General features: G+C 46.3%; 10 protein-coding genes across 10 annotated transcripts; 6 read left to right on the forward strand and 4 right to left on the reverse strand.

Annotated features, from left to right (window-relative positions):
* Positions 1-433: 433 nt before the first annotated feature.
* On the forward strand, positions 434-3,692 carry N7483_010178 (uncharacterized protein; the record flags this gene model as incomplete). The annotated part of the gene is made up of 5 exons (XM_057093605.1): positions 434-521; positions 586-621; positions 675-2,698; positions 3,107-3,535; positions 3,603-3,692. 5 exons carry the CDS (start codon positions 434-436, stop codon positions 3,690-3,692), a joined length of 2,667 nt encoding a protein of 888 aa, XP_056939576.1.
* Positions 3,693-5,371: 1,679 nt separating this feature from the next.
* On the forward strand, positions 5,372-6,480 carry N7483_010179 (fumarylacetoacetate hydrolase family protein; the record flags this gene model as incomplete). Its single annotated transcript, XM_057093606.1, has 5 exons — positions 5,372-5,539; positions 5,605-5,685; positions 5,743-5,856; positions 5,914-6,241; positions 6,305-6,480. The coding sequence occupies 5 exons, from the start codon at positions 5,372-5,374 to the stop codon at positions 6,478-6,480; spliced, it is 867 nt and encodes a 288-aa protein (XP_056939577.1).
* A 1,417-nt stretch (positions 6,481-7,897) lies between these two features.
* On the forward strand, positions 7,898-9,136 carry N7483_010180 (putative monooxygenase; the record flags this gene model as incomplete). The annotated part of the gene is made up of 2 exons (XM_057093607.1): positions 7,898-7,946; positions 8,262-9,136. 2 exons carry the CDS (start codon positions 7,898-7,900, stop codon positions 9,134-9,136), a joined length of 924 nt encoding a protein of 307 aa, XP_056939578.1.
* Positions 9,137-9,173: 37 nt separating this feature from the next.
* Positions 9,174-9,541, forward strand: N7483_010181 (uncharacterized protein; the record flags this gene model as incomplete). Its single annotated transcript, XM_057093608.1, has 2 exons — positions 9,174-9,393; positions 9,462-9,541. The coding sequence occupies 2 exons, from the start codon at positions 9,174-9,176 to the stop codon at positions 9,539-9,541; spliced, it is 300 nt and encodes a 99-aa protein (XP_056939579.1).
* A 177-nt stretch (positions 9,542-9,718) lies between these two features.
* N7483_010182 (fungal specific transcription factor domain-containing protein) lies at positions 9,719-11,498 on the reverse strand (the record flags this gene model as incomplete). Its single annotated transcript, XM_057093609.1, has 2 exons — positions 9,719-10,781; positions 10,882-11,498. The coding sequence occupies 2 exons, from the start codon at positions 11,496-11,498 to the stop codon at positions 9,719-9,721; spliced, it is 1,680 nt and encodes a 559-aa protein (XP_056939580.1).
* A 3,256-nt stretch (positions 11,499-14,754) lies between these two features.
* On the forward strand, positions 14,755-16,527 carry N7483_010183 (uncharacterized protein; the record flags this gene model as incomplete). The annotated part of the gene is made up of 3 exons (XM_057093610.1): positions 14,755-15,012; positions 15,077-15,826; positions 15,877-16,527. 3 exons carry the CDS (start codon positions 14,755-14,757, stop codon positions 16,525-16,527), a joined length of 1,659 nt encoding a protein of 552 aa, XP_056939581.1.
* A 201-nt stretch (positions 16,528-16,728) lies between these two features.
* On the reverse strand, positions 16,729-17,748 carry N7483_010184 (uncharacterized protein; the record flags this gene model as incomplete). The annotated part of the gene is made up of 1 exon (XM_057093611.1): positions 16,729-17,748. One exon carries the CDS (start codon positions 17,746-17,748, stop codon positions 16,729-16,731), a length of 1,020 nt encoding a protein of 339 aa, XP_056939582.1.
* An 840-nt stretch (positions 17,749-18,588) lies between these two features.
* On the forward strand, positions 18,589-19,715 carry N7483_010185 (putative sexual development protein (LsdA); the record flags this gene model as incomplete). Its single annotated transcript, XM_057093612.1, has 2 exons — positions 18,589-18,948; positions 19,008-19,715. 2 exons carry the CDS (start codon positions 18,589-18,591, stop codon positions 19,713-19,715), a joined length of 1,068 nt encoding a protein of 355 aa, XP_056939583.1.
* A 265-nt stretch (positions 19,716-19,980) lies between these two features.
* Positions 19,981-21,366, reverse strand: N7483_010186 (polysaccharide lyase family 1 protein; the record flags this gene model as incomplete). Its single annotated transcript, XM_057093613.1, has 5 exons — positions 19,981-20,319; positions 20,384-20,617; positions 20,696-20,792; positions 20,846-20,971; positions 21,032-21,366. 5 exons carry the CDS (start codon positions 21,364-21,366, stop codon positions 19,981-19,983), a joined length of 1,131 nt encoding a protein of 376 aa, XP_056939584.1.
* Positions 21,367-23,338: 1,972 nt separating this feature from the next.
* Positions 23,339-25,146, reverse strand: N7483_010187 (putative amidase; the record flags this gene model as incomplete). The annotated part of the gene is made up of 2 exons (XM_057093614.1): positions 23,339-24,797; positions 24,854-25,146. 2 exons carry the CDS (start codon positions 25,144-25,146, stop codon positions 23,339-23,341), a joined length of 1,752 nt encoding a protein of 583 aa, XP_056939585.1.
* Positions 25,147-25,795: the final 649 nt, after the last annotated feature.

The raw sequence follows: 25,795 nt of genomic DNA on the forward strand, positions 1-25,795 counted from the left end.
ACTACTCATATGATATACCGTACTGGTTGAATGTACAGTTAATCTCTAGCTAGTATTGTAATATACACTTCTTCTCACCACCTTGGTGACCCCTATCTTCCATCCGGAACCTTGCCCGGCACACTTTGTGAGGTGGTTGTTGTTGTTGGTGGTGGTTGTTACTGTTCTTCTCCTAGCACTACACTGATCTTGTCTAAACATAGTGTTACCCTCTCCACTATATACACACTTCGATCCACTCTCAAGTGGATCTCCCGTTTCCGACCCGCAATCCCTCCTCATTTGCTAGATGCCCACGGGCAACCTGATAGGATAAGTAGCCGCCAAGGTTCAGCGCCCGACAATCACCTGATTGTGGGGCTGAGCTTCCCTTTCTCGACATGAGAGCCTTCTCTCTGGCTGCGACAACATCATCGCACACTGGCTATTAAGCATGAATTCCACATCGTTTGGTGGCGAGAACTCGGGGACTCAGGTGGGGACCAACCATGGTCCGATAACTCAAAACTATTTCTCATCTGGTGAGAGACCTAAAGCCTTCTTCAAACCTGGCAAAATTGACTGACAGCCACTTTTGCCACCCAGGCCGACGAGAGACCCCAGAGCAGAATATAGACAATGGTTCGCATCGCTTCTTACCAGTCAAACAGACTTTCCACTCACAGCCGTGACAGAAGTACTTGAGTCACTAGCATTCCCGCAGATGCTAGATAGGAGAGATAATATCGAGCCATGCCACGCGAATACCTGCAAGTGGATTTTAGAGCTGGAACAGTACCAGTCTTGGAGGAGCCAGTCCCATGGTCTGCTCTGGGTTAAGGGCAAGCCAGGTTCAGGAAAGTCCACCTTGATGTTATTCCTACACGACAAGCTCCAAATATCACAGGATGAGAGTTCAGGTATCCGCCTGGACTTTTTCTTCACCGCCCGGGGTACAGAGATGCAACGTACACCGCTAGGGATGCTGAGATCATTACTAAACCAGATTTTCGACCGTGACCCGACAGTGTGTCCTCAGATACGTGAGATATACAACCGGCGATGTAAGCAGTTCGGGTATAGCAAACGTCAGTGGCAATGGCCACAAGTGATGCTAGAGGAGTTACTAGCAAGTGCCATTCTGGCATCAGCCAGCCAACAGCACGTGGTCGTTTTTGTGGATGCTCTAGATAAGGCTGGGGCTACGTCTGCTCAGCAGCTGGCAGGATATTTCCATCGGCTCGTCGATCGTGCTGAGAAAAAGAAGCTATACATCCAAGTTTGTATCTCATGTCGACACTATCCTATCATGGAAAGTGGACAGGCTATAGAGATAAAGGTCGAAGATCATAATCAGCAAGACATTAACACATATATCCAGGATTCCCTTATACAGACGGAGGCCAAAGTCAACACTAGTCAGAAGATGAGGGAAATGCTGGTCGAGCAATTAACCCGGCAGGCAAATGGATTCTTCCAATGGATTCATATTATACTCCCCCTCATCGAGCAGAAGGTTCGTAAAAGGGAATCGTTCAACGATATCTGTTCCTGGCTACGTGAGGTCCCGGCTGGCCTGGAAGATGTTTACGTGTATATTCTGAATAATGTGATAGATAAGAGGAACCGGGAGCAGTCATTTCTATTCTTTCAATGGGTATGTCTGGCTGAGCGACCGCTGACTGTGGCCGAGATGCGGTATGCTTTAGTGGCTAAAAATGTGCGGGAAGCGCTGTCTCCAAAGAAGTGGGAAAGGATCTCTGGATTCATCGAAAGCAACAAACATATGCTACAAAGAATTAAGGCTCTTTCTGGCGGACTAGCTGAAGTAGTCTCGAGTGCAGATAACAATGAGACTGTACAGGTGGTACACCAGTCGGTCAATGATTTCTTGCGCACAAAAGGGCTTAAGGCTTTGTGTCATGATGTCGATCTAAGCACATCTTCTATGAATGAGAAGCAGATTATTTTTCGATGCCAGGCAACTCTTTACCGATCGTGTCTAGTGTATCTTGCCATAAGTCATAAACCGGCAGAAACCAGTGGATTCAAAGGAACCAGAGAGGACTTCATCCAAAAACATCCCTTACTTAAATACGCCACTACGAATCTCTTTATTCATGCGGAAAAGGCTGCCGACTCTCGACCTGGCATAGTTCAGAATGAGAAAGACATCCTACAAAAAGTGCTCGGTCGTTGGGTCCAGATGTACCAGAAACTAGATAAGCATAGCAGAGTATGCCCGCCGAGAGGCACAACACTGTTATATATGGCTGCTGCTGCTAATCTAGTGGATCTCATAGAGCCTGTGGCGTTGGATGTTAAGGATGTCATGAGAAGGAACAGAAATGGAGATACAGCGTTACACTTGGCAGCCCGATGGGGTCATGTCACAGCTGGCAAAATACTCCGGACGAAGGGGGCAGACCAAGTGGCAAAAAACCACAGCGGCAAGACACCACTATCTGAGGCAGCCAGTGGTGGATATTTAGAATTTGTCGAATGGCTCTTGAAAGAGGGCGTGGATCTGGGAATAAAGAGAGATGGAAGTGCGCTACAAGTAGCTTCTTTGGGAGGCTATCACAGTGTTATGGAGATATTGCTTGAAGCTGGCGCCAATGTGAATGCTCAGGGTGGTAGATATGGCAATGCTCTACAGGCCGCTGCATGGAATGGAAGCCCTGAGACAGTCCAGATACTGCTCGAAGCTGGTGCCGATGTGAATGCCTAGGGTGGTTACTTTGGTAATACTCTACAGGCCGCTGCATATAATAGAAGCCCTGAGACAGTCCAGATACTGCTCGAAGCTGGTGCCGATGTGAATACCCAGGGTAGTTACTTTGGCAATACTCTACAGGCCGCTGCATCTAATAGAAGCCCTGAGATAGTTTAGATGCTGCTCGAAGCTGGTGCCGATATGAATGCCCAGGGTGGTCAGTATGGTAATGCTCTACAGGCCGTTGCATTTAATAGAAGCCCTGAGATAGTCCAGATACTACTTAAAGCTGGTGGCGATGGGAATACCTAGGGTGGTAGATATGGCAATACTCTACAGGCCGCTGCATGGAATGGAAGCCCTGAGATAGTCCAGATACTGCTCGAAGCTGGTGCCGATGTGAATGCCTAGGGTGGTCACTTTGGCAATACTCTACAGGCCGCTGCATGGAATGGAAGCCTTGAGTCAATTCAGATACTGCTCGAAGCTGGCGCCGATGTGAATACCCAGGGTGGTGAATACGGTAATACTCTACAGGCCGCTGCATGGAATAGAAGCCTTGAGTCAATTCAGATACTGCTCGAAGCAGGTGCCGATGTCAACGCCCAGGGTGGTAGATATAGATCACCTCTCTTGGCAGCTACTCATGAGGGTTATGTTGATAAAGTTCAAATTCTTCTTCATGCTGGAGCAGATTCACTGCTTGCAGATAAACTAGGCCGTACTCCTCTTCATGTTGCAGCTTCAGAAAATAGGCTCCACATACTCCGTCGGTTTCCACAACTCGTGTCAGCTCTCAACAAGCGTAGTGAATTCTTACAAACTCCTCTCTATCTTGCGGTTTGCCTAGGTCATATTGAATTTGCTATTACGCTTCTGAATTCTGGCGCTGATCCTTCCCTCCTAGATGGTTATGGGAGACATGTTATGGACTGGGCAACCCATCATGAAGCTCTGCTACAAGAAATACACAGTCACTGCCCTCACCTTGTGTTAACCCCTCCTGATACTCAAGAACTATTTGTTCATCGGTCGCTCTTCAAACTTACCGAGTCGCTTCCATATTCCATGTCCAAGTCTTCATGGCTCATTCTGCAACAATTAGGCCGTCTTTTTTTGTTTCTTGGCCAATTAGACGACGCACGCTATTTGTTTCAGCTCCATCTGCCTCGGGATGCCTCCTCTAAAACGGATATCTACCAGATCTCCTGCAGTATGTGCAACCGGATTATCAACAGAACTCGCTTTATATGCAGACAATGCGCCTGTATAGATCTCTGTTCCCCCTGTGTACAAAAGTACCCTTACCATAGCCGATTGCATCCAAATCAAAAGCACGAAGGCTTCGTAGTGTCTAACATGCCTGATGAAAACTCCCAATTCACTGGCCTAACATCAGAACGGCTGACATATTTCTTAAGCAATCTTGTTCATGCATGTTTTGAGCAAAGCGCCAATCAATCTGAGATAGAGCTATCAAATGATTCCGTGATTTCTCTGGCACTGAGCAAGGCAGCTCTTGTTCTAAAACTCCCTTCTAGTACGGTGACACGAATTTTTGGGATCTTATTCGGAGTTTCAGCCACTTTTTTATCGGCTTGGTATTTTTTATCAAGTTAAATTTATTTCATACGCTCGCGGCTCAATCTATCTCGGTTTTTGCAATATATATCACTTGACAATAAACGTCTTCGGATAGTGCTATACCACAGAGAGCTATTTTTCCATTTTTTGGTACTTGTAGCTAAGTATTTTTGGGGGGGCTAATATCGAAGACATACAGTCTTTCTCGAAATCGGCTTGACCAGTACACACTCCCAACTCTTTACGGGCCCTACCGCCAGGCCTTTAGCGCCCTTGGAAGCAAGGACGTGGCTGATATAGTGCTGTACTCGATTTTGTTGTTTGAATTTTAAATTTGTCCCATAGGAAAATCCCCATCTCGTTAAGATAAAGGCTAGGCTTGTCGAGCAGGTGATCGCAAAGAGTTTTTAACATGACCAGAGTAATAATTTATGGTCGACTACCTTTATTCGGCGGCGCTTTACCAAAAATCTGTTTATTAAGAGAGACTTCTTAGGATGGTACTTCTGTTGCAGCCAGTGTGGTAAGATTGGGCGCCATCCTGGTGCCACCCACTTATGATCATGAAGAGGTTGTGTACCAAAGAGGTGTCGAGTGTATTGAAGTTACAAGCGAATACATTCAACATAGCCGTAAGATACTCTCCGTAAGAAACAATACGGTCCCCACCGACAGGGGTATTCCGGAAAAACTCTCAAAATGTATTAGCGCGGCTTAATCACTAGGGTTTGAGAATCAACCAAAGAGTAAAGGGGCCGCGCCGGTTTTGAGATGTACTGTACCTCGGCAAGGAAAGTAAAAATATCGTTTTTGTGGGGTCTGTCCAGTTACCAAGCTAACGAGGATGATCAGATCAGCCGAGCTTGACATGAAGATCCTCCGTGGAGTAACTTTTCTGGAGACCCCGCTGGAGAGTGGCTAGGCGATCGCCAATCATTCCCTCTCCGGGATTATGCTTGCTGCCAATGGCCCCGGGGGCATATTCAACCTTAGCGGCCTTCATACAAATATTTGTGAAAGTCAAACTTTTCTAATGCTACCTACTAATCTCCTAGAACTGTGCTTCTTTGTATCGCATCACCCAGGCTATCCATGATGGCTAGATTTGAGTACCTTTATCGTTTCGAAACGGAGAAAGGAGACGAGTTCTTTGCAAAAGGTGTCTCGACCGAGCCCATAATTGGCGCCTCAGTCAACGCATTCCCAACTTTCGAGGACCTTTTCGAAGATAAAAATGTGACGCAGGAGAAAGTAGAAAAGGTCTGTATCACCTTTCACTGTTTAATGTGAGATTTTTGATCCGACTATCGTTCTATTTCAAATAGCTTCTGCCACCTATCCCTCAAACAAACCTCCCAATTTACTGCGTCGGCCTCAATTACAAAAGCCACGCCAAAGAGGCCAGCGTATGCCACTTAACCACTTAAGTCATTTTTGTTGAGTCTTTAATCAAAGTCAAATAGCTTCGTGTCCCTTTCAATCCCCCGTTGTGGACTAAGCCTGCAGCCTCGTTATCGGCGCCGAACGAAAGCATCCCCATCAGTCGTTTTTGCGCCTCACACCTTCCTGACTATGAAGTGAGACTCCAAATGCCCATTTTTGCAAATAATCAGCTATTGAAATCGAATTGCCAGGGTGAACTAGTCTTCGTTACCTCACGCGACTGCCTGAACGTTAAACCAGAGGAAGCCTCATCATATATTCTCGGATATACGATTGGCAATGACATTTCCTGTCGCTTCTTCCAGCTTCCTGAGCAATCAGGAGGCCAGTTCTTCTACGCCAAAGCTTTTGATAAATTTGCACCCATTGGACCGGTTCTCGTGAGCCCGCATATCTTCAACGAGGCCAAAGGAAAGGCTAGCCTAATTACCCGCATCAATGGGGAAGTGAGGCAAAACACTGCCATGCACGCCGACATGATCTTTTCTCCAGAACAGGTGTTAAGTTGGATGAGTCAAAGTAAGCTACTCTTCAATCTTGGAATTATCTCAGGTTCCTTTTTAATCCATTTAATCATTGCAGGCACCACAATCCCAGCTTATACCGTAGTGATGACCGGTACCCCAGCAGGTGTAGGTGTGTTTCAAAAACCTCGTCAGCTTCTCAAGAATGGAGATGTGATGGAAGTTGAAATCACCGGCCTGGGGAAACTGAAGAACAAAGTGGTTTTTGAGGAAGGGCAAGATTCTATCCTGTGAGGCCATCCTTTCTTTTCTCGTACTTGATGGATTAGATAGGCTTTTCTGTTCTCAGTTCTAAGTACATTTTTCCAGATGAATGCTGATTCAAGACCTCGTTTTATTTCGTAATTAGAGCACTTGCAGTGAAGTTAGTGAAAGCCAAACTCTGGTATGCCTTCAGTCTCTGGCTGATATAAGCCACTTTGTTGGATTTGATTATTGAAAGAACCCCTGTTGTCTCGGAATCTTGAGTTCTTCTGTATTAGATTTTAGATTTGCTGGGTGGATTCAAATGTTTAGTTGGTCTTTGAAAATGAGGATATTCTTATTTTCACGCATTATTCGAGGGTATCTGGTATCCTATCTAGCCTCCTAAAAATACTGTATCCTTCTTTTTCAATTCTGTAATAGCCTATATCATATCCCTGGCCCTAGTACTATTTGCGTATATCCAACTATATAACAGCTAACCTTCCCTTTCAGATAACTCTCCAGCTAATTCCGAGTCTGTAGGTAACCCCGTGGGTACCTAAATGGAAAAAAGGTCTCGGTCACCAGTTACCTGTAGACACTACTTACCGAGTAGTTGAGCATGTGAACATGGCTATCTGAGAGGATGTGAACAAACCTGAGTCACTGGCATGACTCAGAAGTCAGCCCTGGAGGGACGTACATAATATTCCCCACAATTCTCACCATGGGGTGTTTCAGCCACCTAAGAAAAGATCCTCCGCGGAGGATCTTTTGTGATGGCCAGGTCCCACTTTCTTCTCTACTTACTAGGTAAGTCTTTTGTGACGTATTTCACGCCATGCTGTGATCATTCAACCTCGGTACACTTCACTCCTGCTTGATGAATTTACAAACTTGAAGCTCCTGGAATATTTCCGAAGTGGAAAAAGGGGAAGGTACTCTTATATCGTCCTTAGTCCCGCCTCACCTACAGAATAGCCAGATTCATTGGCACAAAACCTCACTCCGGGTCACACTATAGACCAGATGAAAACTGACGTTATCATCCTTGGGGCAGGACCATCAGGTCTGGTCCTGGGGCTTTTCTTGGCCCAGCAGCAAGTTACGGTATGTGCAATCTACTCTGATATCCCCATCTGTTCCAAGGCTTCTTCGAGACGGACTGACTTATTTGTCACGTACATGTAGTCAATCATTCTAGAAAGGAATCGGAAGTTACCACTGACCCGAGGGGTGTGGTGCTCACTGGCGATGCATTGCGATCTCTGTGGAAGCTGGGCTTGGGGAAGCGGATGGCTTGGATAGGATAAGGTGACATCTCCTCATATCTCTCGATTCTAAGGCATGTGAAACAGGAGACAGAAGACTAACAATTACATTTACAGAGCTTGACAGTCTGAATTTCCACACGACGATAATATCAAAAGAACCCTGGTTGAAGATTCCTCTCATGGTGGATAATATGGAGCACGTGCTCCCTACTACTATCCTTCAAAGTCAGCCTCGACTTGGTAAGTGGCTATGAATCTGTCTATTCCTTGAATTTTTTTTGATTTCTGATCGCTGCAAACAAAACAACAGTGGTCGCTCTACGAGGGCTGTTGATGGCGTCAGAATTCTGTACGCTCAGATCCTCATGCGAGGCTGTGGGGCACGAACAGAGTGCGGAAAGTGTCACTGTCCATTACATAGACTCTTATGAGAAGCAATCTCAAGTTCACGGTCTTTATCTCATTGGGGCAGATGGAAAACGCAGTATTGCCGCAAATGCTTTCTTGAAAAATCCGCCGGAATTCGACAGGAGACTGAAATATTCGAGTATGAAGGCACCTGGATTGCTGCGAACTTGAAGATAGCCCTCCCGACGAAGGAGTCTCATCCAAATTTCCCACCATGGACACTTGGATACACGGAAGAAGCTGTCTATGATTTATTCTGGCCAGCCAACTGGCACTTTTGCCGACCACCGGGGAAACCATCGGCGTGCGGACGGTTTGGTCCACTCTCAGAGCGACTATGGCGTCATGAATTTGCTGTTCCAGAATGGAAGTATAGGGATGATGAAGGCTCATCAGAAGCAATTACTTTGTTCTGGGAGAGTCTTACTCCGATGATCACAAGATCTGTGCATGTGTCAAGGGGAGAAACGCTTACCGTGACCTTTCCTCGCGACTGCATCCAAGTCCTTCGCTGTCGCCCTTTCCGCTTTAATCACAAAGTCGTCAATAAGTTGTTTTCTGGGCGCATTGCTCTTATTGGAGATGCTGCCCATGTGTTCCCCCCATTTGGTGGCCAGGCTGTTGCTTGTGGTGTTGCGGATGCTGAGGGCCTAGCTTGGCGATTGGCTATCTTAACGGAGTTGGAAAAGTCCAACCGGATAACTATTAAGCTTCGGTCTATCGCTCTACAGTCCTGGGCCGAGGAGCGGCGCTTGGGCGTTGATATCTCCGCCCGTTTGACTCTACAGAACGGGGAGTGGTGCAATAAAGAGCCCAGTTGGTTTGATCCACTACAAATCTTACTCCTTAAACTACTACTGTCTCTATCTCGAGCAAGACTGGCGCTGCCTCCAGTTAAAGCCGCAGCTCGTGGCTACTCTGACTGTCCACAGGGTGCATTTCTTGCCGATTATGGAGGCGGAGGCAGGTTAGGTCAAATTTACGTACAAACGCGTCTCCCTCAGAGCAAAGACCATCATTGAACTCTTCGACCAAGCACTTAGACGGGTTTCCACGATTATGACTTTGCTGGTTGTTCATTCCGACCAGTACGAAAATCAGCAAATGGAGCTAGAACAACTCATTCGGCGATCGAGTATCCGATCAACGATACTCTCGGTCGAATCCCAAGTACATTTCGATACTAGAGAGAATGTGAGGGATGAATACCGCAATGCCATGTGGCCCATCTCCTTTCCAGCACCACCCCATCTTCTTACAGGGTGTATTATCCGCCCGGGTATGACATCAACCAATTTAAGCGTCGACTGAACAGCCACCGAGCGAAATATTTTATCCTCCGTCCAGATAGCATCATCTATGCCGCGGCTGAAAGCCTCCAGCATCTAGAGCGCTATCTAGAGGCTCTACAGCAGAGCTTTTCCTAGAATATTACTGGCAATTTCTTTTTACCACTGAGTAGTACTGTTCAAATTGCTCGAAATTAAAATGTTCTTTTTACCTGCGGCAGCATTACTTCGTTCTTCATAATCCTAGTATGTACATAATGGGAAATCAATGCTTTTGTGAGTGTCTATAATAATAATATACCCGGGGTCCATTCCCTAACCCATTAAATCCGCAAAGGCCGCTGGATCCTGGAAGATCCAAGACCGACCTGGCGAGCCTAGAAAAGAAGGGAGCCACGCAGGAAGTGGGAATGAAGAGGATTGCTGGATTCTCTTCCCGCCATGTGCATGCATCGACACCAGTGCATGCTCCAGTTGATATTGACCCGCTTCATATCTCTGTCCCGTAACAAGGGACCCAGTAGCGAGTTGCTGAGCAGTCTGCGCATCTAACAGCTCCGCAGTTTGATAAAACGTGCGTAGTGTCTCATGCAGACTTTCCAACATCGTTACACCTTTCGTAACAATAGGCTGTCGTTGACTGTGTCGGCACAAAAGACTGAATCCATCAAACCATGACAAATAATGTCGTCGGATTTCGGGATCATTATGGAACTGGATACCATCCATCCCAAGGCTTTTCGCATCTGCCTGAATTGAGAGTAGACATACACCCAGGTTGGCCAATGATTCTACTAGGCAGGCGGGAACAAAAAACAATTTCTCGCCTGCGCCTCCTTCTTCATCGCCAATCAAATGGTACAAGTTATCGACTGACCGAATCACTTTGCTGGAACAATCCATGAAGGTTCGTCGGTGGGATAGAGCGATAAGATCACAACCGTTTTTCAAAGTCGGGCTGTTTCGTTGTTGGAGACTGTTCGAAGGATCCGCGAATGCTTTATAGAGAGAAGCTTTCGTTACCCAGATGATGAAGCTTAGCATTTCTCTCTTGCCCGGGATGGCTGGATCTATTGCGTCCCATGTATTTCCAGGGTTATGTAACCAGTATACTGGAGGGAGCTGGTCTATGATGACTTGCTGGAATTGTCGTGTGAATTCTGCTATCGCGATGGAATCCACTCGATCGTGTTGCCAAAAAGGCGGACTCATGAACGCTGTGACAAAGCGAGTGATTTTAATGTGGAAAATTCGGTCGGTGAATGATGTCAGGACGTAAGGGTTTATGGAAAGCGGTTGGAGGTTGTCGTGAGGGGGGTCGACGTAAATGTATCCCTCTGGGATGAGTGGCCAATGCCCGAAAAATGTTGACATATAACTGCACATGCAAAGGTAACTCAGTTAGTTCTGCAGTGGAGAATGGCAACAATCATGACATCATTCTAGTAACAGATCAAATCCAGGGAATCTCCACATACCGATCTCCAACATATAAGCTCCAGAATGTTCGTCTGCGGATTTCCTTCTCTAACTCAGAAAGAGGGACATTGGAGATCTCAAGATGCAGTCCAATCTCATGGGCATCTTTCACGGCTGCACTGAGGGCAGACCAAGATTCTCGAATTCTGGCGTAGTTGTTCAAATAACAAAATTGATAGTATCGATGCTGCACGGTCACAAGTGTGGGTTTCTTGGATTGCAACGAGTTATCTAGCTCATCAGCTATGGAGGACAACCAATGCTCTAGATGACTTGGATGTGTTTTTATTACCCCGGTCGTAGATGTAGGGTACCCAGTATGAGGAAGACATTGAACACTCATGAGGCATATTCGAATCACCAGCAGTCCAAAGTTCATATCATCGTCTGAAATCTTGGTGTCTCCGGCAGCTTCATTATTTTCTTGTCTCATCCACCATGCTATATACTGAGATTGAAATGACTCCGCGTGGATCATCTCCAGAACTCGATTTACCGATTGCAGAAACATGTTCACTAAGAAGTCTGTGACAGACCGCTCAGGCCAGATCCTGCGACTCGAACGTTGTTGACTCAGGGGTGAGTGGAGAGGTGATGAGAGCAAGGACTCCCTCATTTGTGGTGAATTTCTGTGAGACAGTCACAGTTAGGGGCTTGAATATTGAAAAATTTGAGTGACTCATAACGGGATGAAGGTTGAAATAGCTCGAAGTGTTGCATAGTAAACCCACAGCGAATATAAAGTTGGCGAGACATTAGAATCCGAGTCATGCGACGATATCGTCGCGGATGTGTCCCTTTCCTGGCTTCCCTCGAAGGTGGAACTGGATCTTTGTAAATCATGATAGGCAGAGCGACCTCTGGTAGCATCTTTGGAGGGTGGAAGAGGAGAATAGACGCAAAGATGTTCTACCCCTCTACCTATACAATGATTGCATGGCGTCTCGCGATTACACTGAAAATATGACCATTAGAATTTCTTCTTTCTCCCTCGCAGAAGGCAATTGTTTCAAATTGTTCACCTTTTGCTTCCGGCGGTTACACTCCAAACACGATTTAATAGGCTTTCGACGCGTTTTCTTCTCCGCTTGCATATTAAACCACCGTCAATTCGAATGGATGAACAAGATGAAGATAAAGAAAAAAAATTCAATTGAGTTGAATAACAATTTCGAGTCAGTTTGATCCGTATTTCTACGTATAGAGATCGGTGACCGGGTTTTCAGTCTTGCGACTTCAGGGCTGTAAGCGCCAAGGAGTAAAGGGCCCCCCATGTTCGATATTTGGGATATTTTGGATATTTTGGATATTTTGGATATTTTCGATATTTACCCCAGCGTACCTTAAACCACGTGTAAAAAGCGATATCGAAAAAGTTAAAAAAGCTTATAGCTTCAATCCATTCGACATGTTGTTCGCCCCATCCTCTAGCGCTTTGTTTCATCCTAGTGATCATCAGTAAGCCACTCCCCGAAATTGCCGTGATATACGGAAAACTGCGCACTCTGCCGGTCTTTGCACAGACGATGATCCAATCTCTTTCTGTTGAGGAGGACTTGTGTTCTTTTTGTGGATACACCTCCGAGAGAATCGAACATCCTAAATCCCTGCACAGTTTCTGGAATTCTCCCCCAACGTGCTTTGAAATGTTAATCACCGCATTAATAAGAACCTTGCTTCGGTTCTGTGCATGTTCTAGTGGGTGATTGTGGGTCCACCGGTCAAACCGGTACCGCGCTCAAAGACTGGGGGCCATACTGATCAGAAACTCGGACTCTTTCCGGGCACGCTAAGCTCCGACCCCCCGATAAATGAATGAACTTTAGTTGATGTTCGATTGGAGATGAACAAGTTCCCCGGTGTTGTGCAAAGAAACGGGAATATCCGCCGATGGACCGACAGACCGATGCATTCAGACGCTTGAGTCGGTCATCGGGGGTGTTACCCCTATGAACTCACCTGTCAAACTCGGGGAGACATCAATGGGATCCGCGTACACCGTACATCTATCCCCTGTCAGCATTCATCCAAGTTGCCCTGCAGCCCCGTTTTTCCCCATTTAGGCTAGATTCTTCTTCGTCGTATCGTTGATTGGCGCGCATTTGCTGACGTGGATGAACCAATTTTACTTTAACTACTAACCGCTCTTGATTAGTTTAGTCGGTGACAAAATTTGCATAGGTTTTTGCCGATGACACAGTACAGCGGCAAAATTCATGGAAGCGCCCCTTTTCATTTGGGGGATATTCGGAGCGAGGTGGGTTGATTTCAAGTTATTGATGCAGGTCAGGGTTGCAATCTAGTTTTTGATGTACGTGGCGATGTCCAGTTGCATGGATAACAAGATTGGATAAGTCTGAATGATGTAAAGGTGACTTATGGGCCCAGGTGTCTTGCAGAGATAGAAGTCACAGTCCCGAGTTCAGCTTCAAATTGAGATCAGAGAGAGTCTTGAAGGGGGTCATGTTCATTTTATAAAGTCTTACCAAGTCATAATAAAGGCATATTATGACTTGAACCTAATCTGCACCCACGGGTCTCTATATAGACATGGAACCAAAGCTTCATTGACAGTTCTAAGACCAAAGATCAACTTGAAAGACCGAACTCCATGTCTTATTTCCGATTTCACTCAGAGTGACACGGGATCAAGTTACAATACTATAGCCCTGGATAGAGTTCAATGAAGCTGGAGATTTAATATCCCACGAACCATGAAATGAGCTCTAACCCTGGTACCTTGTTTGGGATATTTCCTTGAATTCTCACTGATTCTCCTATCAATGATATTTGGATCTGCAAATACTCAAGTGCTACTAGTAACCATTATACTATCCTTCAAATGGTACTATATTGAAGTGCTAGAAGAACAACCGCGGAAGTCTCAGTGAAAAATAACCATCATGGCTGAAACATGTATGAACTCCGGACTTGATTTCCTTTTCCAAAAATAATTTACGCCCCAAAACTTTTATTGGGATTAATCAATTGTCCCTATAACTTGGATCTAACTAATATCTGACTCAGATGATGTGCAAGTCAGACGACCCAGTGGCTTGCTTGAATCAAGATTACGGATAAATATTACAATGGAGTCCACTGGACACCTGGGCAAGGTTAGAAGATACTACGTCACTGAATATTCAAATCCAGGGGAAGATCTACTCGTATATCGCAAATTGAATCCTTCCGGGCGAAAGTCAAGGAGGTCGCTTCAAGTTTCTCATCTCAACCTTAGAATAATCAACTCCTCTGCTTTTACATAGGAGCAGGAGTATTGGCCTTGGAATCCTTCTCCCTTTTCCCTATCTTCAACACAGGTTTCAAGTACAGGGATATTGATTGTCGTCTACGTGACTAAAATCAAACATTTCCCCACAATCATCTGCATAAACACCGTGCTTACCGGAAATTATGCAACTCGCATCCACCACACAGCAGCTAACAGGCCGCAAAATGCACAACGGTAACCTTCTAGCAAGCTCCGGATCCCCGGAACTGAGAATATTTGAGCTTAATCCAATGAACGCGGGGATATAATAGGGTGATTTATCCCTTGATTACTCAAGATCTCATCAGAGCCCCCTTGGGAGACATCCCTTGGGACTGTGGAATTCCAAGAATAAACCCCTTCCAAGGTTCACGGGGTATGAGGTATCTGAGCTCCCTTCTCTAGGTATAACCCTTCCAAGGTCGCCAAATCCCTCGTAGAGTCACGTAATAGAAAGAAATATGTACTTTTATTCGAACCATGGCCTTCATCACTTCGACTTAATCTGTCACGAAACCAGCACAGGAACATCGACTTCACCAGATAAATCATATACCACGCTAATATTAAGACGAATACCTCATAAAAAGCGACGGCGCAAATGGGACGTCCGGTACAAGAAACCTTCGACACCGAGCCAAAAATAACGTTTGATCCGTTTACGAGCCTCCAGAGTGTCGACCATGTATCTTCAAACCCAGTCGCAGGGGAGAGCAGAATCCAGCTATTTGAAAGTGAGCAAATTACGGAGGAAAAATCATGGAGACCACACATCCGTGATAAGCTAGTGTTTATTTGCATTGTCATTCTGGCGATGATGGATGCTTTCGATTCAACAGTTATGATAACTGTATTACCAGTGAGCTATTACCCATACAACCCTTCATATTGGTGTGATTATTTTATTCTGACTGATTGAAAAGACACTAGCAAATGAATTCGATCAACCAATTCTCAATATCCTCTGGGTAAATACGATATATCTCCTTTCTAGCGCCACAAGTCAACTATTCTTCACCATGCTGTGCGATGTCTTCAGCCATGGCCCAATCTGGATAATTGCTGTGTTATGCACGACAATCGGAACAGGAATCTGCAGTGGCTCGATGAGTCTTACTGAGATTATTGTCGGTCGTCTTTTACAAGGAATTGGTGGAGGAGGTGCTCTCAGTCTATGCTTTGTTATGATGGAAGAATCAGCACCACAATCGATTCACTCAAGATATTCTTGCTATATCTTGTTGACCCGACTAATTGGATTTATTCTGGGTCCTATTGTCGGTGGTCTATTCGTAAGTAATACGAACTGGACATGGGCGTTCTATTTCAACTTCATCTTTTGCGCTTTGGGTTTACTTGCGATTCCTTTCGCTGTTGATCTACGCACCTGCAAGGATGCGCAGCTTCGGAAGTTGCGCGTACTGGATTGGTCGGGCGCGATGTTGGCCTCAGTTGGGTTGACAGGTATACTTCTTGGAGTGAGCTGGGCTGGAGTCGCACATCAGTTGTATCAGTGGCAGACCTGGGCACCGATTACACTTGGTATTGTCGCTTTCCTGGCACTTGTCTTCTATGAGTCACAATGGGCACTTCATCCTCAGTTTGGCGCCCGGGTGTTTCGAGACTTGTCGGCCACTATGACCTATATCGGATGTTTCTGTCATGGTTTTGTGGTAAGTTCAACTTTTACCAACTCTTCAATAACTATGCTGACACATCCAAGATCTTTTGTCAGCTGCAGTTCTTTGTATTCTACTTTATGTGTACAAAATACTTTTCTGCGACATTGTCGGGTGTCACTCTTCTCGCGATCACCGGATTCGCAGTTGTACCCGCGGCGGTAGTTGGTATACTACTCGCAAGAGAATCACAATGCTCCAAGTGGATCATCTCTGGAGGCTGGATTTTGACAACTCTTGCAGCTGGCTGCTCGATCCTTCTCAACCGCATCACTCCGACCGTGGCGTGGGTGTTTCTTTTCCTGACTGCTGGGCTTGGACACGGACTTTTATTATCCAGCTATAATATTCGTGTCCATAGTATTGCGAAGAATGATGAAGCGGCTCTCTCTACCAAGCCCATTGTCATGTCACTTTTCATGAGAGCCTGGGGTATGGCCTTCGCGGTTCCTATTGGCGGATTGATATTCCTGGCTCGCTTTGGTTATGAGCTTCAAAATATTGGCCTGGAATGGGAGCTGATCAACACCGCAAGAGGATATTTGATCCTGATGGAGCAGGTTATAAAGTCTGATAGTGAAAGCGAGGTTATCAAGGATGCTTCGGCATTGGCTCTGCAGGTTGTTTGGGAAGTCATCGCAGGAGTCGCTGCTATGGGCGGCATTTCCTCATTATTCTTGTGGAGGGAGAATTGAGCTAGGAAGAATTCATGCATATATTGCTTTTTTCAAAGACCAAAAAAGAATGTGCCATTTTTTCTTTTTCTTCGTATCAGACTTTATTGACTGCTTGAAGCGGGAACCCGATGTAGTAAAACAGTGAGATAAGTTATACAGTGCAACGCTAATGATAGGGTATGGACATGCCAGCATGCCCGGCTCGATCAAATGCACCTTTCACACATTCAGTCTTCCGAGCTCCTGTTCCTTCATCTCTTCGTGTTCTTTCACTCGTTCTGGAACCACCAACTCTCGACCCCCTTTAATCTTCCAGCCTCGCAATCGATCTGTTCCAAGATCTTGAAGTGTCTTCCTTTCAACTATACTAAACCGACCGGGATCTTTGCGATCGAAATTAAATGGCTTTTTGAGCGATACAGGAGGGTTAGTGATGATCCGTGGAATTCTGAGACTGTTGACGGATTGAGAGTGCACCATCAATGGATGGAGGAGGATCACATCGCCAACACTGCCAGTCATTTCATGGAATTCGGTACATTTCTCCAGAATCGAATCGTAGAAGTCAACTGTTGGTTTGCGGAACTTGAAGCCGCGGGGCACCATATACGGTGAAACACCTCGAGGATTGTCGTACTTGGAAATGATTGTGTTAGCGATAGCCCGAAGAAGCAAAAACAAACAAGCTGAAGAGCCAAAATGGTCAAACAGAATATCCCTTACCAGAAACCGAGCCACATGTTTCACAGACTCAGTACAAATCATGGTCCCTCCTCCATGTTCCTGGATGTCATTGAACAAAGGAATGACCAGCAGTCCTTGCTCCGGCGAATCAAGAAAATGAATGAAAAAGTCTCCGTCAACATGCCACCCTTCTAGCTCAGATGGATGAGGCCATTTCCCTTCCATTTCAGGAGTACCCAGGTTCACAATGAATGCGTCGTTCCAGGTAGCTGAATCTGGATCAATGCGATGCTTGCCGCCCAGGAGCTCACAGATGGCAGCCCACGCCTTGGGTGCAAATGTTTTCACAGGTTCTTCCTTGTGTTCGGGCATATGAGTACACTCGGTCGTCCAGGTGGCCTTGTCTGTTGGGGAGAATCCCAGTCTGGTCCATACATCGGCGGTCCATGCTGCTGCCTTCTCTCGGGAAAAGCACTCGGGGACACGAACGTAGCCATATTGCATGAAGTGAGCGATCTGCTCGTCAGAGAGCTTGTATCGAGGGTCGGGAGCCATTTTGAATGATGCTCTGGCAGGTTAAGTATATATTTGAATTAGTTTCAAGCAAAGATGCGATGCAGTGGTCACTCTTTCCAACCTGGTTCGCGCTGACAAAGCACAACGCATGATGCCCAGGTGGATTTTGATCAACAACTCTGGACGAGACAAATATTTACGGATCTTATTTCATTTTCAATTATGAGATGATGTGTCTCAATGTTGCTTCTACTAGGAGTGAAGGAGCTCAGAGCCATTGCGAATCAGATCTGGATCCTATTGGGTCACTTGGGTGTACAAGTACCTTGTACCAAGACTCGGCTGCAATCTATACCCACTGTTCATTGTTGCACGACCCAAAAATATGGAGCTAATAATGACACAAGACTACTTCGATGTATCTTTTGTTGAATATCCCCAGTTTCCAGACGTTCCGATCTTCATGCTCCACTGCAGCTTGAATTACCCCATGATCTCGATTCTCGACTCCGTCCAAATAACCCAATCATACAAATTACAACCAGGCCATTCCACTAATTATCCACTGCCGAGCATTTTATTTTTATTTTTGGAAGTCATTTGTACTCCATAAACTGCTGAGAATTCGAGTTATTGTCTAGGTGATATTCAACGTTATATTACCCTGACGTTATCCGGGTCTTAGGGAGTAGGGTTGCTCTTTCCTTCTAGATACCTTCCATTCCTGATCAGAAATCGAGTGTCAGTGATCATCACTGAGATTCAAAGCTTGTCTCTTTCATCATCGAGACTATATTCAAGCCACATCTTTTACTCCCATCACACGAAAGTGTCGCTCCTTGTCTTACACACTTTATCTCCATTCTCTCGCCTATCATCATGCGTCTATACGCCTCCATTATATCGCTCCTGTTAGCAGTCTCATCCGTCACCGCAGCACCAGCGAAGGTTGCACGTGAAATTGAGAAAGAACTTCCAGATGGGCTGCCATATCCAAGCCCCAGCGAGCTTTCGTTGATCGAACAAGCCGCACACGGAACTCTTCCGAATGGACCACCTCCACCTGTGGTCAGCAACAAGGGAATCACCAATTTGAAACTGATAGCATTCAATGAACTGTTTGAAGTAGCTTTCTTCCACGAACTTCTCACGAACATCACCGAGAATGTGGAGGGCTACCGCTTTACTGATTCAGGAGATCGTGACTTCGTCGCCAGAGCACTTACGGCTATTGTTGCAGTAAGGCTTCATACATTCAAATGATCAATAGCACCTCAACTGACTGTTTAAAATTCTAGCAAGAGGAACTTCACGCGATTAGAGCCAATAATGCCCTCGTTCACTTTGGTCAAAAGCCCGTCGAGCCTTGCGAGTATACCTTCCCGGTTCAAGATTTTGACACTGCCATCAAACTCGCCTCCACCTTCACGGATGTAGTCCTCGGAACACTGCAAGATGCAGTCGAGCGCTTTGCCATCGGTGGTGACTTTGACCTTTCTCGTGAAATTGCTTCCGTGATCGGAAATGAAGGCGAGCAACAGGGTTGGTTCCGAATTATGCAAGCTCACGTTCCGAGTGAGCTTCCTTTCCTTACAACATCGGATCTCAATTTCGCTTTTACTGCTGTCCAAGGCTTCACTATTCCTGGAAGTTGTCCCAACATCGACGAGATTCCACTGCGCACTTTTGAGTCGTTGGAGATCCTCACGACACCCAGGGCTGAGTCGGAGAATCTCACTTTCGTGTTCGAGGATAAGTCGAATGAAAGCGAGCATCTGTTGTGGGTAACATACGTCAACCAGTTGAATGTGCCAATTGTACAACCTCTCCATATCACCTCTCGAGAGGGTACTCGAGTTGAAGCCACTGCACTGTTCCCGTATAACGATTATGAGCTGAATGGGTTGACGATTGCGGCTGTGACGAAGAGTGATGGACCGTTCACGGATGTCAACACCGTGGCAAAGTGGACGCTTGCTGGACCGGGTCTTATTATCATTGATTGATTATTGAGTTTTTGATTGGACTATTGCTTGGATTGTTGACACTGCATTTTATCATTAGGAAGACCCATCGTGGGGCTTGGAGCAGACTTTATCCTGACTATCCTATTATCATTCGCAGGAACTTGAAATTCTAATGTTCTCCTGATTTTCTTCACTCGAAAAATAAAATCCATTGATAATGGTTCAAAAAAGTAAAAGTTTTGTATAAGTACAATCTGACTCTCCCCAAGGCTACGCCTACCAACAATTTCCTCAGAGGTAGCGCTTACAGGTTACCCTGTCCAGCGTTGGCCTCAACGCTAGCAGCAACGGAAGTGTAGGCAGAAGCAGAGGCAATGTTCTTGCCCTCAAAGTCAACCAAGAAACTCTCATCGGCCTGATCAAAGGTACCAGAGGAACCAAATCCGTTGATAACACAGTCACGGCCGAGGTAGGTAGCACAGATCTCATTGGTAGAGGTGGAGGGGGAGGTGAAGAGTTGACCATCGATAGGCGACTCAACGACAGTATCAATGTTCTGGAAAACATTACCCTCGGCCAGAACGTAGCCACCGGTGCCGATCTCGAAAGCGTGACCGCTGTTGTCGTACCAGTAGTTGTTGACCTATATCATGAACTTGATTAGTATACACCACCACAGTCATAAGAGACTCGGATGAAAAACTTACAGCGTGGAGCAGAGTGTTACCCTGGACCTTGGGGCTACGACCGCTAGTGTGGTAGATGTAGTTACCCTTCAGGGTGACCAGATCTCCATCACCATCCAGGTAGATACCCCAGTATGTGTATCCATCGCAAGTAGCAGAGTAGTCGGTCACACCGTCGATGTAGTTGTTGGTGATAGAGACGCGGTTGTCAGCGGAGGTGCCCAGCACGTAATGCTGACGACCGATACGAGCGGTCTATGTTTAATAGAGGTTAGTATCTGTTGCCGTATCCACAGTTGCTGTGCAGTAAATAATGAAGTAGCTGAAGCTTACAGTGACGTGATCAATCCAAACCAGGTCGGTTTCATCCAGGGTAATAGCGTCACCACCCCAAACGTACTCGGCGTTGATATCAGTGATAGCAATGTTCCTATAGTACGATTAACACAAATATCCAGATCGAGTAATGGGAGAATTAAGTACTGGATAATGATGTTCTCAGCACCAGAAACAATGCGAAGACCCTTGCCCTTGATGATACCGGCAGAGCCCTCACCAATAAGGGTCTTGTCAGAGGTGACAGTGATACCCAGGATACCAGCGTTATCGCTAGAATGAGTTAGCACACTAAGTCATCAGAATGGGAATCTTGATTTGTGTGGTCCTTACTAAGTAACAGAAACATCAGGCGCATCGGGCTCATAGTTGGTGCACCAGTCATCCTGGTTAATAGCGACCTGGCAGCCGGAAGCAGTACCCCATGGCGCGCAACCAGTTGCGGTAGTGGTACCCTCAGTGCCAGTGAAATCAAAAGTCTTATCAAGAACAATCACGCGAGCCTCGCTATCACCGAGGTACGAGACCAGCTCGTCGGTGGTAGTAGGGTAGACAGGGTTAGCATCACCACCACCAGTGACACCCTCAGCGAAACCTTCGGCGGAACCAGATACGCTGACGGCAGCGGCGTGGGCAGCGAATGCCAAAAGAGCAGTGGTACACTTCATAGTTAGAAGAAAATGAATAAAAATTAACAAAATAAAAAGAAAAGAGTGACTGAGTGTGAAGAAAGGAATATCATATGCGGACGTGGATGAGAGCTTATATACTAGTTGTATACAGTACACCAGCGCCGTTAGACTAAGAGCTTAGACATCTGGATACTATATTAGAAGAATTATTTTGCGCTCCACCTATCGAACGGTTTGATTAATCACAACCCTTGTTCCTGACTATCACAGCTGTCACCGACAGACCAGATGATACCGCCGTCGACCTTGGCGAGTCGGAGAATCAGTGTGATACCATGAGACTGGATGCAGAGGCCCACTAATTTGCGGAGTAAACATAAATACTTCCAGGGGCATAAGAGGAGTACAGAAACAACCTTCAGGCTGGAAGAATTCGTCGCAGTCGACTTCAGTTGTCTAGAGTTATTGTGGTGGATAAACCCACTAACCTGAAATAGCTTGGTGAGTAGACGATATCTGGTGGGTTTGGATAATCCCAAACTAAAATTGATGAAAGCGCGTGGCTAGACATGAAAAGAACATAGTCAAAGAGGAGAATTATGGTTGAAGGATCAGCTCGGTGCATGAAGATGTCTCACGTTGTTCTTTTGAGTTGAGCTAGTTGCCCCACAATACTCCTTTTAGTATTTGTGGTCCTGATTCCGGGTTGTTCCAGCCGGCGATGTTTACTCGGACTGGTGGTGCTCCGTGATCTGACTATTGATTTTAATTTAAGGGCGCTTGTTTATACGGTCTCCGAGACTTGTCCGGTCCCACGACTATGACAAAGATTTTTATTATGTGAAATCACCTCTAATGAATATGGTGATATGATTTCTTCCGGGTAGTGAGAGTGACTTAGGGGGGTAACAGGTACTCACGGGCATAAGACCAATTCAAGTTGACTGAAAAAAGAAAACCTTGGAAGATCAGCCCAGTTTCTCCGTCTTGGCTCTTGGCGATGAAGTTATTCACAATGTATCCTTGCTTCCGCGAATGTAAACCCTGAAGGAGTTCTTCCGAAGACACGAGAGTTTGCAGATCAATGGGTGAATGGAATGAACTCGGGATTATTTTTACATCAATGATTTCAGATCATAAGGGGGTACAAACACATTGGTCTTGACGCTCTCCCGGCCGATCGCATCTATGATCGCCGCGTAGCCTGCCGGTTCTGCTTTGGTAGAATCCACCAACACCAGTGAGGGTCCACAAGAGCCTCTCTATGGCATCATGATGCATGGTCGGAGATTAGTTCATTCCTTTAATATAGTAAGGTTCTAGAAGCTGTCGTTGTCATACACGTCCTGTGACTATTGCTCAGTGATTTCTGATACTTGGTTTTGAGATGTGTTCAAACCTTGTAGCAGGTCAGTGGTGCAGTTTCAATTTCCAACTAAAATTACAGGGTGAGGGCGATTGATTTATTCGAGCTCGACTAGCATTCCCATCTGAGCAAAGATTCGATAAAGGTCAATTGGCATGTATGGCCAGCTATGAGACCATACTACTACTACCTATAGTGAATCAACTGGGTATGATCCCACTTATACTTCACGGTTACCTGTAGGAAATTAAACCTAGCCAGTTGCTAACTTGATCGTTTCAGGTACCCGTTCAAGGGACCCGGTTGAATGTAGGTACTCACTGGCAACTTCCAAGGTTGGAAGCGCTAGTAGAAAGCAGGTCAGCTTTGTGGTTATTCAAGTTTCCATTTGTCTAGTCGGGAGGGTTAAAATTATTTTTGAAGCAACGTAGGTGACTCGGATTACTGCCACGACCGTGACCTTAATATCTAGTAGGATTTCATATCGAATCGATGAATGAAAAATTCAAAATTGCCACAACAATAATCGCGTATTAATATGCTTCTATTTATTCATCATGCAAGCTATGCAGAAGATGCAAATCACTCCCCCTCTATAATTACACATTCAAATGTTCATGTCTAGTTCAATAAAACCACTTTTTACATGATAACAGGGAGGTTGCGCTCCAGGTATCCGCGCCACTCGGGCAGAGTACGCTGCCACTTGGTGCCAGAGGTCTTCTGAAGATCCTCAATAGCACTAGCGTACTTGATGAGGGTAGGCTCAGAGAAAGCAGTGTTCATGATGGCAAGACCGTAGGGCATGCCAGACTCCTCCTCAGTACCAGCAGGGACAGTGATAACGGGGTAACCAGCCTGGGCAGCAATCTGGATAGACTGAGCGACATCAGGAGGAACCAGGAGACCATCCAGAGTACCGTTCTTCCACTTCAAGGCAGCGTCGATACCCTCCTCACGGGTGGTGCGCTGGCAGAAAGCCAGAGCAGACCAGTAGGTGGAGTTCTGGATACCCTTGCTCTCCATAGAGGCAATGAGACCGTCCTGGCCGGAGCCGAAGGCAGGGTGAATGCTGGGGTAACCACCCTCAGAACCGTAGTTGTCGATGTTGTTCTGGACAAGGTCCTCAACAGAGCGGATGTTGGTGTTGTTAAGGTCGGCAAGGTAGGTGCGCAGGTTGTTGTAGAAGTCAACCTTGACGTAGGAGTACTCAGACTCGTTGGGGAAGCCGCGAGTGGTACCGTAGTCCCAGTTCCAGCCATCGGGAGAAACGATCTCCTTGTAGTGAGGAAGCTCGGTACCGTTGATGATGGTAGCACCAGCGGACTTGATCAGATCCAGAAGCTCCTCCAGCTGAGTACGCTGGACATCATCGGCATAAACCCAGAAGGACTTCCAGGGAAGACCAAAGACAGCACCCTTAAGAGCATCCTTCTTGGACAGGAACTGAGTGTAGCCGTCCTTGGGGGTGTTACCCTCCTGAGCGAGGGTGTAGTTATCGCGAGGGTCAACACCGTAGATGGCATCAAGAGCGTAGACAGCATCACGGACAGTCTTGCCGAAGGTACCGATGGTGTCCTGGTGGAGAGACTCAGGGATGACACCATCACGAGAAGTCAGACCAACGGTGGGCTTAATACCAACGATAGCGTTACGCTGAGCAGGGTTGATAACACTGCCATCGGTCTCGGTACCAAGAGCAATAGGGATCAAATTGGCACCGACAGCAACACCGGGACCAGTGCTGCTACCACCGGGGTTAACAGTGAAGTTGTAGGCGCTACGGCACTGACCACCACGAGCACTGAAACCCTCAGAGTAGTTGTTGGAACGCATATCAGCCCACTCACTCAAGGCACCCTTACCCAAGAGAAGGGCACCAGCCTTACGCATACCGTGGACAACGAAGGAGTCACGAGGAACAACGCTACCGAGCAGAGCCCAGCAACCAGCAGTGGTCTCCATACGATCCTTGGAGGCAATGTTGTCCTTGACAATGAAAGGAATACCGTGGAGAGGACCACGAACCTTACCCTTAGCACGCTCATCATCCAGCATCTGAGCAATGCGGTAGGCATCTGGGTTATGCTGCAGAATAGCACTGAGGATCTTAGTTAGTTTTGAGGTCAATAGGGTAAAATAGGTTAGGAAACTCACTTCAGGTAAGGCTGAGTCTGAGCAATACGATCGAGGTAGCACTCCAACAGCTGAACACTGGTGAAAGTACCATTGCTCAAACGAAGCTGGAGGTCATCCACACTGGCTTCTTCAAGGTTGAATCCATGGCATTTACGCATAGGAAACATAGAGGAGCCAGGGGCTCCCAGAATAGGGAAATCATAGGCATAAGGATCAGTCAAGATCTGTGAAGCAACGAGAGGATCGACAGTCGCAATAGCGGAGCCGGCCAAAGCCAAGCCGCTCACCAAAGCTTGAAGTAAGGGAGACATTATGTGCTGAATCTCTCAAAAGATCAAATCGAGAAATCCCCCACAAATAACCATGTGGCAAGAAAAAACGACGATCTTCAGGGGAGCTTGTTTTTTCATATACCTAGAGAGATGGTGAAGCAGACGTATCTCCGTGGGTCTTTGACTAATGGATGGTATGAGACCCACCTATGCACTACACTCAATGAGGAGAAATGGGGAGACATTCTCCAATTTCTTTTTCCCCCCTTACAATCAAGGTCCACAACTGTCCACCAACATTCTTGTCGGGATTTCGGATGCGACGGAATATCGAGAGAAAAAAACACTTGTGGCCCGTGGTCTATTTTAGCTTGCGCCTGAGCACATATCTACCAACCAGAAGAAGACTCTTACGCCCAACAGCGCCATCTTGACTACTAATTCGGACTAACCTCTATTGATCCTTCACTTGCACTTGAGCAGACTAGTCTGCCCCCCCTTGCCATGTGGGAAATTTTTCCAACTACCTTCCTAATTGTCTATAGCTTACATGCATGGAAAATGACTGGAACCTTGGAAGACAACCGAAGGAACAAAAAGAGTCTGCAGGGTTTTTTCTGGACCCGCCATAGAACTCGGTCCTCGCCCGGTCCGGAGTAGCTCAGATCGATCAAGATCCACCACGGAC

Source organism: Penicillium malachiteum, assembly GCF_028827825.1.
Source record: "Penicillium malachiteum strain IBT 17515 chromosome Unknown utg000005l:1.0-9002435.0:326005.0-9005861.0, whole genome shotgun sequence".
Classification (NCBI taxonomy): Eukaryota; Fungi; Ascomycota; class Eurotiomycetes; order Eurotiales; family Aspergillaceae; genus Penicillium; species Penicillium malachiteum.